At 37.2% G+C, this 12,279-nt stretch overlaps 1 protein-coding gene across 3 annotated transcripts in view; it reads right to left on the minus strand.

Moving 5' to 3' along the window:
* Positions 1-12,279, minus strand: part of LTA4H (leukotriene A4 hydrolase) — a 36,047-nt gene that overhangs the window by 21,492 nt on the left and 2,276 nt on the right. For all 3 annotated transcript variants that reach the window (XM_032298567.1, XM_032298559.1, XM_032298574.1), the window contains exons 2-6: positions 8,036-8,166; positions 6,087-6,207; positions 3,277-3,345; positions 1,276-1,380; positions 188-240 (exon numbers count right to left, since the gene is read on the minus strand). In XM_032298567.1, coding sequence (XP_032154458.1) covers positions 188-240; positions 1,276-1,380; positions 3,277-3,345; positions 6,087-6,207; positions 8,036-8,166 — 479 coding nt within the window. The remainder of the gene's footprint in view (positions 1-187; positions 241-1,275; positions 1,381-3,276; positions 3,346-6,086; positions 6,208-8,035; positions 8,167-12,279) is intronic.

The following is a 12,279-nucleotide window of genomic DNA, read 5'->3' on the forward strand; positions in this document are numbered from 1 at the left end:
GTCAAGATTTTTAAATGTAAAATTAATTTGCTGCCTACATTTTATATTTAGATTTGAATTTTTCTAGAACTGTCGGCTTGATTATCTGAAGAAATAGGCAAATCATCAACCAATTAACCTTGAGAGACGTTCAAGACACCTAAGTTTTGATCTTTTCACAAACCTGAAAATTTTTCCAAAAGCTCACCTGCTTTCTAAAGCTCCAACAACTAAAGCAATCAGGTAGCAGGGAATCGGCACCTAAAGAGGGCAAACAAACGCACACGCCGGGCTTCCATTAGTGTTCACAAGTGTCACGTGGTAAGTCAATTCAGATTTAAAAGTAAGTAAATTCCCTTTCAAATCTCCTAATATTAGTAGGGATAACTTTCCTTTTATATTTCTCATATAGTTCTCATTTGCAACATATAGCTTGAAATGGTGATACAAAACATTGTTCAAAACATGTATTTTCCTCTTATTCTACTTGGAACAAAAGCTTCTCACATGTGAAAAACAAGATCACGCATACTATTAAAAGGTGCATTTTAAGCTTGTCTCAAAAAGCACTCCACAGAAAGCAACTGTGCTTTTCTTGTGTGTTTGTCTTTTTCCTTCTGATTTTTAAAATGTTTTGTTGTTTCAAAGCACTATTGGCATGTTGTAGAGACAGAGTAACTTGACAATAAGTAGATGCCAAAGTTATGGGAGCTTGGAACCACAGAAGCTGCAGTGGAAGCCAAATTATGCATTGTGAGGTCAATTAAGAAAACACACACACACACACACACACACACACACACACACACACACACTCTCTCTCTCTCTCTCACTCTCTCGTTCTCTCTCTCTCTCTCACGCATCCATACACATGCTGTTCATTAAAGCTCAAAGATACCTGTCTAATTACCAGGACCGTAACTGAGTGCTTTTTCGGTCTTGACTCCTCCATCTGCAGACACTCTCAACAGCCACTTGCCCACACCATAGTACCAGGGTAGGTGAAAGCGTAAGAACACAAAAAAACAGGAAGCCAGCCCCTGACTGGAGTGAGGGAAAATGAAAACAGGCACGGTCCCTACTGTCTCTACAACAAACCCTCTCTTCAACGCAACACTCTGTAAGCAGGACAAAATCCTTTAAAAGCACAAAAGAAAAAGAAATGAAGAAAATAAAAACCAAAAGCTGTTCTCAAAATTCTGAAATATTTCAAAAGTAATTTTGCCCTCTGGATGTGTACAAGCCAACTGTAGTTTACTGCCAATGAAAACAAAAATCTAGACCCTAGGACCTTACTTTTTGGATGAATTTGTATATTTTCCTGCTTGGGTCTTCTGGGTCAGGTGCTTCTCCATCACGAATAGCACTCATAAGTGCCACCAGTTCTTTAGGGACAGACACCTAAATCAAGGAGACAAATCATTTCTAGTCATAAATAAAAGCTTCTATGTGTCTTAAACTACATATGTAAAATAACCTTTTCCTGCCCTTGACTGATAAACAGACTATGAACACAGAAAGTATATATATATAAATATATATAAATGTGTAAGTATATAAATATATATATAAAAGTATATATAAATATATATAAATTTATAAGTATATATAAATATATATAAAGTTTATATATCTATACAAAAAGTATATATATATACACATATCAGTTTTATAAATAAAATTAGCAATATGGAAAACTGGCTTCTTTAAAAGCGAACGTGAATTTCTATCCATTCACCCATGTACATTAAGAGCAGAGTTTTGGTAGAAACTGGATTAAAATCCCAGTTCTGCCATCTACTAACTAACTGAACAAACTTGGGCAAATAAATATATCCCCTGAGCCTCAGTTTCCCCATCAAGTAAGTGTAAAACTTCAAAGGCTTGTTGCAAGAAATAAATAAGAGTCCAGCACCATGCCTGGCAATGGCAGCCACCATCCCTGCTCCCCTGACACTCACAAAACAGATTCAAAAGGACATTATACTCACTGTAGGACAGAATAGTTTTGAACAGCTTTGTTTTGACACTTGGAGTTACAAATAGAGGAACCTTTTAAAAGTAGTAGCTGTGAAAAATTAAAATTTATTGCCAAAAATTGTCAAACAATTTTCTCTGGAAATCTGTATGGAAAAGACCCTTATGGGTCATTTAACTGTGTATCCTAGCTCCGTGATTCTGAAAGTTTAATTTCTGACGAATGCCAGAATAAAGAACTCTGCCAAGTATTAATGATCAAGCAAGAATACATTCCAGCAGGGGCTAGAGTTTCATGTTCTTCTTGCATGGCTCAGGAGGCAAAGCACAGAATTTCTGATGAGGCAGGCACAGAATTAGGAGCTCCTGAACCAGTGCTACAACAATTCTAGATTCTAAAGCACAAAAGCATTCAGGAAATAATGTGGTTTAGCCACCTTCCTTCATTTAGGTGGTGATACTTATATACATGAGCCAACTTAGGTTGTGAGGTCATAAAACTTGCTCACGGGTCACATCATTATTTATTTATTTTTTTAGAAATGGAGTCTTGCTATGTTGCCCAGGCTGGCCTTGAACTTCTGAGTTCAAGTGATCTTCCCACCTCAGCCGCCCGAGTAGCTGGGACTTCACACAGTTATTAAGTGGTAGAGAAGAACCAGAGCCCTGGAATTTTTTGCCTCCAAGTATAATACATCACTGCACTATCCTAGGTGTAATTTGGTTGTGGGATGATTTGGGAAGTAAGAAGGCCCCGTAAATACGGGCTAGTACTCATTCTATTTGCTTGGTCTAAGTAGGTCTAGCCTCTGGTATACGGATTATTTAGTAATTACAGTCCACTTTTTCCAAAAAGGATTAGCGGTACCTACCAAAGGAGTAAGTTGGAATTGTATACAGACAAGTCTGGAATATATGCCCACTAGGTTTATATGGCTACAGAATGCATTTATAGAAACCTGAATCCTGCAAATGTCAATTTTTAAAAGTTAAATAAAAATTGTTCCTAAGTTCTTATTTTTAGATCCAAGATCTTGAATTCCTTTTTAAATGTCAGATTGGTTTCCATTTCCTTTTTTTCCACAGTTAAAATGTTTAAAACTGCTTTTAAAGTAGAGATTCAGAATGACTGCCACAGCCTCTTTTTTATATATTTCAGTAGAATTTCATTAAGAAAAATAATTCTAAGAGGAGGAAAATAGAAAAATAAATAAATAAATAATTCTAGCTCTAAGAATTCAATTAATATCTCTGCTTATCATTTATACTGTATTTGCTGATTTGCATCATTTAATTCAGCTAATAATTTGTAATAATTACCTCTGCAGTATAGGTTAATTTCACAGAAGGAGTGTCCTGACAAGGAAGGACTGCTCTGCAGTGGATGGCCTGAAAGAGGGAGAAACAAGAAGAAATAGTTATTTCTCTATCTTATAAATCAAGTCATTAAGAAATCATTAAAAATTGCAGCATTGTTCTTACACACACACACACACACACACACACACACACACACACACACACACACACAGATTTATTTATTTATTTATTTAAAATAGGTCTCATTTCTTGGGATCTTTAAAGTCCAAAAATAGATTCTTGGACTTTTACAAAATCAGATTTTCCACTTTAATCTATGGTTAACTCTCACATTTCAGCTGAAGCATGGAGAAATTATTAAGCACTGTTTCCTACTCTATGCTCTGGGTGACGGTAGTGCCCAGTGAGAAGCTTTTAGAAACCTGAGAAAAAGGGGCTCTGTAGTGAAACAGACCTGAGAAGCATGGCATACTGCACCGATGTCTTGCAGAGCCACTGAACATTACACTCCAGAAGGCTCTGAAAAGACCTACAATAAAGAAACCTGTTTCTTACACTTACTTTAACACAAAACCCATTTCTCTCTGGTTTAACATCTAATGGGATGCCAGCGTCCTAATGAACACAGCCTGAAAAATGTTGCTATAGTCGTGACACTTCAATCTTGCAGCAAATCTTGAAAGCAAAAACAAAGATGCAAAGAAGGCAGAAAGAACAGTCTCTCTCAATACTATCTAGACATATTCATTCATATCATAGGCAAAGTGTTTCTCTGCTGCCATACTAATCTGTTATTAACATTGGTTCCATCCAGTATGGCCAGAGGCCAGGTACCATGGCTCACTCCTATGATCCCAGCACTGTGGGAGGCTCAGATGAGAGAATTGCTTGAGCTCCAGAGTTTGAGACCAGCCTGGGGAACATAGTGAGACCCTACCTCTACACAAAAAAAATTAGCTAGGCATGGTGGTCAGGAGGCTGAGGTGGAAGGACAGTTTGAGCCCAGGAGTTATAGGCTGCAGTGACCCAAGTTCCCACCAATGCACTATAGCCTGGGCAACACAGTAAGACCATGTCTCAAAAAAATAAAAGAGCACCTATAATTTTATACCCGGGCTATTTATAAATAAGTCTGTCTACTGCTGGTAAGCAATGGAAATCCATTGAGACACTCTACCAAATTAAGTCAGTCTACTAAACTTAAAGGAATTTAAGTTTAAATTGAGATAGTCTACTAAACTTAAAGGAATTCTGATATTAACTCCCTTCTCTGAAGCTATTACAAATCCTAAACATACTTCATTCTACCACAAACTTTCTTAAAACCCCCAAACTCCAGGTCTTTTTGTTTCGGTTCTAGAAAATTCTCCAAAGATACAGGCTCCCAAAGAACCTCTAGATGGATTAAGTAGGACTAGAAGAGCCACCTGGTTCTCTCTCCCAAAATAAAGTTCCAAGACCATGCCTCTAGAGTTCCTTAATGGTCTCTAGTTAGGTGACATGGCAATACCAAAGGGGTTTTTAAATGTATCTCATTGGATAAGACCAAACCCAGGCAAATAGCATACAGAACAACTGTAAGCAAATTCGTCAAACAAAATCATGTCCACATGTTTCCTATCAGCTATAATAATTTATTAATTGAGCTGAAATCTGTTTCCCATATTCCCAACATTGCTGCCAATAAGAAATGGAATATATTCAAAATTAACATTTTTATGACTCACAAACCTTGCATTTCTTGCCAACTTTAGTTAATAGACATTCTATTAAGAAACACTGCCTGAAAATCAGATATTCATGAGATAGAGATTGTGCAATTTGTGCAATCTTGTGTAGAACATTATATCTATTTTAGATTATTAAACTGAGGGTTTCTTCGATTAAAAAGATGTTTCAAGTGGCCACAGAAAGTAAACGGGTCTGATTCATTTGCTAATTCCTTTTTTTTTTTTTTTTTTTTTTTAGATGGAGTCTCACTCTGGCTAATTCCTTTTTAAAATGGACTTGTATTCAAATTTGAGCCTAACACACAGGAATGTTGGGAGGATGAAACATACAAAGAGCCTAGCACAATGCTTGGAAATATAGCAAATGTTTAATGAAGTCAGTTCCTTTAATTATAAATTATTTGATTGTTATGAAAAGTAGGTCTTTTTCTTTCAGAAGGCACTCTGAAATGCATTATCCTTGTGACAGGTTGTCTTTAATTGTATGGCTCTTTACCCTTAGTTTTAAAACAGAAAATAGAAGTAGTTCAAGTCATGTAATTTTAAAGGTACAACTAATATATTTATATAATACATATGTTTGTAAAAGTTTAAGAAAAATATGGAAAAGCTACATTCCATAGCTTTCCATATTCAATGGTGGCTACTATATTCACCACTACATTCAATGGTGGTTACCTCTGGGCAATGGCATCTGGCAAAGGTTTGGAAATTAAATCTTTCACTTTCCATTTCTTTACAATTAGTATTTTTCATAACCAGTACATGTTATTTATTAATTTTTTTCCTTCCATTTTCTGACTATTTACTGAATACCTACTCTCTGCCAAGTTCTAAGCAGACCTAGAAAGTCCAATCTAGGTGGACATATTTGCAAACTGAAAGAAGCTTCTTTTTTAAAGTAATGCATCAGTGTATTCATAGTGAACGATATATAATTTGTCTATGTTTCTGTAAGATAAATTAAAACATTACATTAGGTAAAACCCACATATCATAAAACCACTGTTCATTTTGCTTCATTCAACCCTATGTGCTGGGAATTTTCTGCATCAGAAATCATTCTGGAATCCTTTTTACCTGGCACTGACTAAAGAGGTATGGGTGTTCCTTCCCAGAAGTCTGTTCAGGAGTGAGCCACTGAAGAGCAGAAGATTTTGGAGAGGTCTCAAAGGAGATTTCTATAACAATTTCTTGATTTCTGTATGAAACAAATAACTGTATTAGTAGAGTATAATTCCATCTAGTTAAAATTTAAACTCATAATACATACACTGAATACTATAAGTCACAGAGTATGCATTCTCATCACTGACTGACAGTAAGCTCTAGGAATGCCGCATCCTCAGTAGGTAAGTCTCCTCTCAGTTTTCCTTCCCAAATCCCTGCCTTTGGGTCCTCTGACTTCTCCCATGCTAACTGTTAGCAAAGGCGTAACGGCAACTAACGTGGGTTGAGTGCCCCATTGTGTGTCACGTATTTTGCATCTGTGATATCATTTAATCTTTTTTTTTTTTTTTTGGTAGACTAAGTCTCACTCTGTTGCCCAGGCTGGAATGCAGTGGCACAAACTTGGCTCACTGCAGTCTCCGCCTCCTGGGTTCAAGTGATTCATTTGCCTCAGCTTCCTGAGTAGCTGGGACTACACATGCGTACCACTAAGCCCAGCTAATTTTTGTATTTTTTTTTTTTTTTTAGTAGAGACAGGGTTTCACCATGTTGGCCAGGATGGTCTTGATTTCCTGACCTTGTGATCTGCCTGCCTCAGCCTCCCAAAGTGCTGGGGTTACAGGTGTGAGCCACCACACCCAGCCTCATTTAATCTTTTATTAGAGTGGAAAAGGGAAAGAAATCATTTTGGAGTTTCAACTACCACAGCAGCAGGTGCCACAGCATGACAGAGAGCAGTGCTAGTCTGCAAAGTGTTACTGGCCCAGGACAAGACAGGACCGGACTGATTCAAGTGAGAGTCAGCATTGCAAAACTTTCAGTCATTTTTATGTCTGTTGAATCTAATAATAAAAAAATGTGTGCTTGCATTTCATCTCTTCCTCCTATTTCATTTTTTATTGCATTTTACAAAAGTATCAGTCTATGGCAGATTGAAGAGGATAAAAACTAGTCTTTTATCTCAGATAGCTTGAGAAGCACTGATAATAAGGTAACAGTAAGCGCTTTAGAGACCAGCAGCCCTGCCCATGTTGGAATCCTGACTCTACCACTCACTGGCATTATAAACTTGGGCAAATTATTTGACCTCCCTATGCCACAGTTTCCTTGTGGAATGGGGTGAATAACATCTACCTCACAAGTTAGACTTAAGGGTTTCCCTTCTCTTAAAGGGAAAGAGAAGGCATGAAAACACTGGCCACTGAATAACTGGGGTAGATCACCCTTGTTCTAGGCTAATAGTTTTCACCCTTTTTCCCTTCCCCAATATATCAGGAAGTGGCATATACTCCCAACAGGACAATTCTGGTTGCCACTTTCTTGAGTAAGTTATTTCTGTAAGGTTCCCTTTCCTCATCTTTAAGTGTAGATCATACCAACAGGGTCACTGTAAGACTCAGATAAAAGAATGCATTTAAAGCACTTATCCCAAGATTGCAACACCATAACAGTTCTACCTTTGGCATTATCGTTGTCCCATTAATAAATGCAGCTGGCCTCTGGGGCAAGGGCAAGGAATGTGCAGCTTGTAAAAGCTACCCAGGTTATCTTGAAATGCCTCCTTATGATGGAATGCCCCCACCATCACTCTAGATATTATTGAAAGGATGAATCATTTAAAAACTAACAATTCCCAAAGTCCTTGTTGTGAGGATTATCTACAAACAATGTTTTTAGTATCCTAAGTACATAAAATTATAACTGCTGTACCAACTTCAATCTGAACAGAAGATCAGAAATAGTATACCAATCATTACATATTTACAAACTAAATTTTAAAAAGGAAAAACATCTATATTAGTTAAAAATATTTTCCCCCACTATTTAGCTATAAAAGAGAAAGATCACAACATGCATACTTGCTCAAAGCGATAGGAAGAGAGATTTCCATTGGCGATCCCTTGTAACTTTGTCTTTCACCAAGAGCATATTTGACTTCTTGTCCATTGATCACTACTTTTTCTATTGTAAGGTCCTTTGTATCCAAAACCTAAAATTAGTAAATAGTAAGAAAATTGTTTTATTTACCAGAAAAAAAACTATTATAGATTACAACAACTAGTTGCTTGTGGAAAGTAAAATACAGAGTGAAATTACAAGAATTAAAGGAGTCAAAAGTTAGTCTAGGTCTCATTTTTTCGGGCTCTAAGCGTCCTGAAAATTTTGGGGTTCTAAGATTTGCATATATATTGTTAAGTAACCCTAGGACAGTCACACAAATTTGGGGCTTTAAAGTAATAGTCAAATCTAAATCAAAATATGTTTGCTTCTGTCTCCTAAAATTTTCTCTATTATGAAAAACTTTACCAATAACTTAAGTTTCTTTCACTCTGGCTCCTCAATATACTACACAATATATTTCTTCCTAGAGCTCAAGTAGTCCAACTTCCGTTTACTTTCAACCTTTGCATTCATTAAGCAAATCAGCAGACTGTGTATCACTGTTGTTGTATATCTGGAAAAAGCCCAACCTGGTATGGCAACTTGGACCAAATGATTCTGCAGAGGGTTGGGGGGCCATATCTACTTGCCATGCACAATTAAGGACAACTAACTGCTTTGGGCAGTAGTGGCAACAAGTGTCGGAGTATTTTCTATCCCCTAAATCCTGAGCCCTAGAAATCACAACCTTTAATTATTTCTCAACTAATCTCCTATCCTAGAATCTTGAACCTTCCTATGCCACAAGACCGAAGTTCCTAACCATAAACCAAATTCTACTTGATGGATCTACCCACTAACTATTCTAGTTTTCCCCCTTCCTTTTTTGAGATGGGAGTCTCGCTGTGTTGCTCAGGCTGGAGTGCAATGGCACAAACTCGGCTCACTGCAACCTCCGTCTCCTGGGCTCAAGCGATTCACCTGCCTCAGCCTCCCAAGTAGCTGAGATCACAGGAACGCACCACTATGCCCAACTAATTTTTGTATTTTTAGTAGAGAGGGAGTTTCACCATGTTGACCAGGCTAGTCTTAAAACTCCAGACCTCAGGTGATCCACCAACTTTGCCTCCCAAAGTGCTGGGATTACAGGCATGAGCCACTACGCCCAGCCCCTCCTTCCTTTCTTAACCGCCAAGGACAATCTATGGCTGCTACTTCTACTTCCTCACCAATCATTCTCCCTCTCCCCTTCTTCAATCTGGCTTCTAGCTCCTTTGCTAGGGAAAGGGCAGCCCCCACCCCAATCAACAAAGTGTTTTCTGTCCGATAACGTTGACCTCTGTCTACTCACAGCCCTTATGGACCATGTCATCTGGTTAAAACCCCTTCCTTCGCTTCTTTGCCTGTACACATAAATCACAAATGGTTTTTTTATCTAATTTTTTTCCTTTCCCCTTATTTATTCCAACTCCCAAACATGGCTATATCCCAATGTTTCAGGCCCGGTCCTTTGATTTTCTTGCCATATCCTTCACTCCCTAGATCTTACTCATGCCCACATCTTCAACTAGTATCTCTGTGAAGATGCCTGCCATTCTATTTCTACAGTTGTATTCCCTCCCAGGACCTCAGTCTAATTGTCTACACAAGATTTCCATGGGACATAGCACCTTATACTGAATAGGCTCCTAAAAATTCCAAACATGACTTTTATACTCCCTAAATCAGCTTCCTCCCCAGATTTCTTGATTCTGTTAAAAGAATTCTTTCAGTCACCTAAGGTTTGATCCCAGTTCCTAATCCCACACAGCCACTTAGAATTTGTTCTTTCACAATGTCTTCATAACTTTTCCTTTCCTTCCACTACTATCCCAGATCAGGCCCTGGACTGGTAGAACTGCTTTCCATCAGATCTCCCTACCTCTGGCATTTTTTTTTTTCCTTTTCTGAGATCTGGCCTGGCTACAAGGCCAAGAACCCACCATTTCCAAGCTGCCCCTCTTTTACCCTCTTTTATATTAGCTAGCCAGGCATAATAAGCTCAGAAATTGTCACAAGGACAATCACTAAACCTGATTCCCACCTCTCTGGAGTCAACAATTTTTGCTTGGGAAGAAATTTCCACCCTGGTTTGTTTTCCTTTATTTTTTTAAGAGAGCTGAATTTGATATGAGAGTACCATCTGTTTCCCTCCTAATGGGCAATTATTTATTTCAGGACACTTTCTTTTGGGGTACTGCATCTGTTATCCTTACTATAAATTAGTAGAGGATATGGTTTATAGCTTATTAAAAATAATAGGGTTACTCCCTCATATTCTAGTACCTCTCTTGTCTCTTCATACCTAGTTCTGAATAGCTATTCAAAATAGCTAATTTGTTTTAAAAACTTGAGTACATTGTGTTTATAACTCATGCTTATATAGATGAATTACCTTAGTCATTTCCTAGTGGAACATATTGTGTTTTCTATGTTGCCTAAACTTTCCAAATCTGTTCAGAATCAGAAGTGTCACAGTGTCATAGGGACAACTATTTTTTTTGTGAAACCTTTGATATCCCTGTGTTTGTTATAGCAGTTGGCCCTACCCTTTCCTATAAGACTTATTGTACTGCATTATAATGATTTCTTTTTCCATTAGACTGAGGCTTCTAAAACAGAGAATGTTACTTAGGTCTGTATTCTCAGGCTTTAGCACTGTGTCTCAAAAACACTAGGTGTCAATTAATGCATGAAGCAGGTCCTAGACCAAGAGAAAACAAAAAATGCAATGTTTAAGCTGTATATCTCAAGTCCTAAGCCTCAACTATCATTTGCAAATTACTTTTGAAAATTCCCCTTCAAATTTCAGTGACATTATTTTTTAAAAATTGGTCAAAAATTATAATAAGAAAGAAAAATAAAGAAAACTAGAGTGTGGACAAGTTTGGTACTTTTTAAGAAACATTTGTTAAACATCAACTACGTGCAAGACCAAGATGCTGATATATAGTTAAAAGAAAAAGCTCTACTATTGATGGGATATAATTTGCTATATTTCACAGGATACTCTTTGAACAATGCCACCCCTAAACCTTCCAAAAATCAGTTCTACTTCTTGGCAGCTGATCAGTTCAGATGGAATATATATCTGATTCCTTTTTTGCACAGGCCAGTAGGAAGCTCCATGTCAACCCTGTGGCCCACTTCTTTTAATGTATAGAGGGCTTTTATGATGTGGATTTTGTTTCTCCTATCCTTATTCTCTCTTCCTCCAAATTATTTTTAATCTTATACTATATATGTTGCTTCAAGCAGTCTCCATTCTTTCTAGAACAAAGCAGAGTTTTTTAAAAAAAAAGCTTTATGCCGCATTTTGATGTCTGTATTTACATTTTTTACTTTCTATCCACAGGGATGTGATGGGGCGGGGAAACATGGGTTTATGGGTGAAATACAAAACTAAAACTAAAAAACCACCTTGATTTGATTCCCATTCAGCCACTTACTTAGTGAAGACAAGACGGTTTGCAGTCAGAAATATCTATTGTTCAACTGCTGGCTTCTGCCTTGGCCGTGACACTAAAACCTCTTTGAGCCACAAACCAAAAGAATACCTACATATTTCTGAAAGTTTCAATGAAAAGAAACAAATGTTTGAAAGTCATCATCAATTTGGAGGATCAAATGTCAGTGTAAATAAACCAAAATTTGAAAAGAATTTTAGAAAGCTGAGAATTTGTCTGATTAAGCAATTTCTCAACATCACAGACTCCAAGGATGGAGAGGAAAAGAAAACATGACGTCTCTCTCTTCACTCAGCACTGGCACTGCATGGGTCTTCCCATCTCACCTCTGAAATACAGCTTGCACTATTATCAGTGTAGCCCATGTTAAGCTTAAGCACTGTTTTCTAATTGAATTCCTCCATTAATCAAACTTCTGAATGTCCTCTACATGCCAGAAATAGACTACAGCAGGAATATGAGATACAAAGAGTATGAAAAACAGTCCCTACATTCAAGAGTCCACAGTTTACTGGAGGAAAGAAACAAGTTAACTTTAAATAAATATTAATTAATAAGGATAAGCTCCTGGTCTAAGATTTTTGTCATAAATAAGCAAACAATTATAAACAGATGTCATTTTTGTACTATAAACTGCCTTCCTTGTATAAAATCTAACTTATTATAATTCCAAGCTCCAATTTGCTAAACAGACATGCCAACCAAAAATCATAATT

The sequence above is a fragment of the Sapajus apella genome, unplaced genomic scaffold, assembly GCF_009761245.1.
Source record: "Sapajus apella isolate SASKATOON/1434 unplaced genomic scaffold, GSC_monkey_1.0 scaffold2, whole genome shotgun sequence".
In the NCBI taxonomy this organism is placed as follows: domain Eukaryota; kingdom Metazoa; phylum Chordata; class Mammalia; order Primates; family Cebidae; genus Sapajus; species Sapajus apella.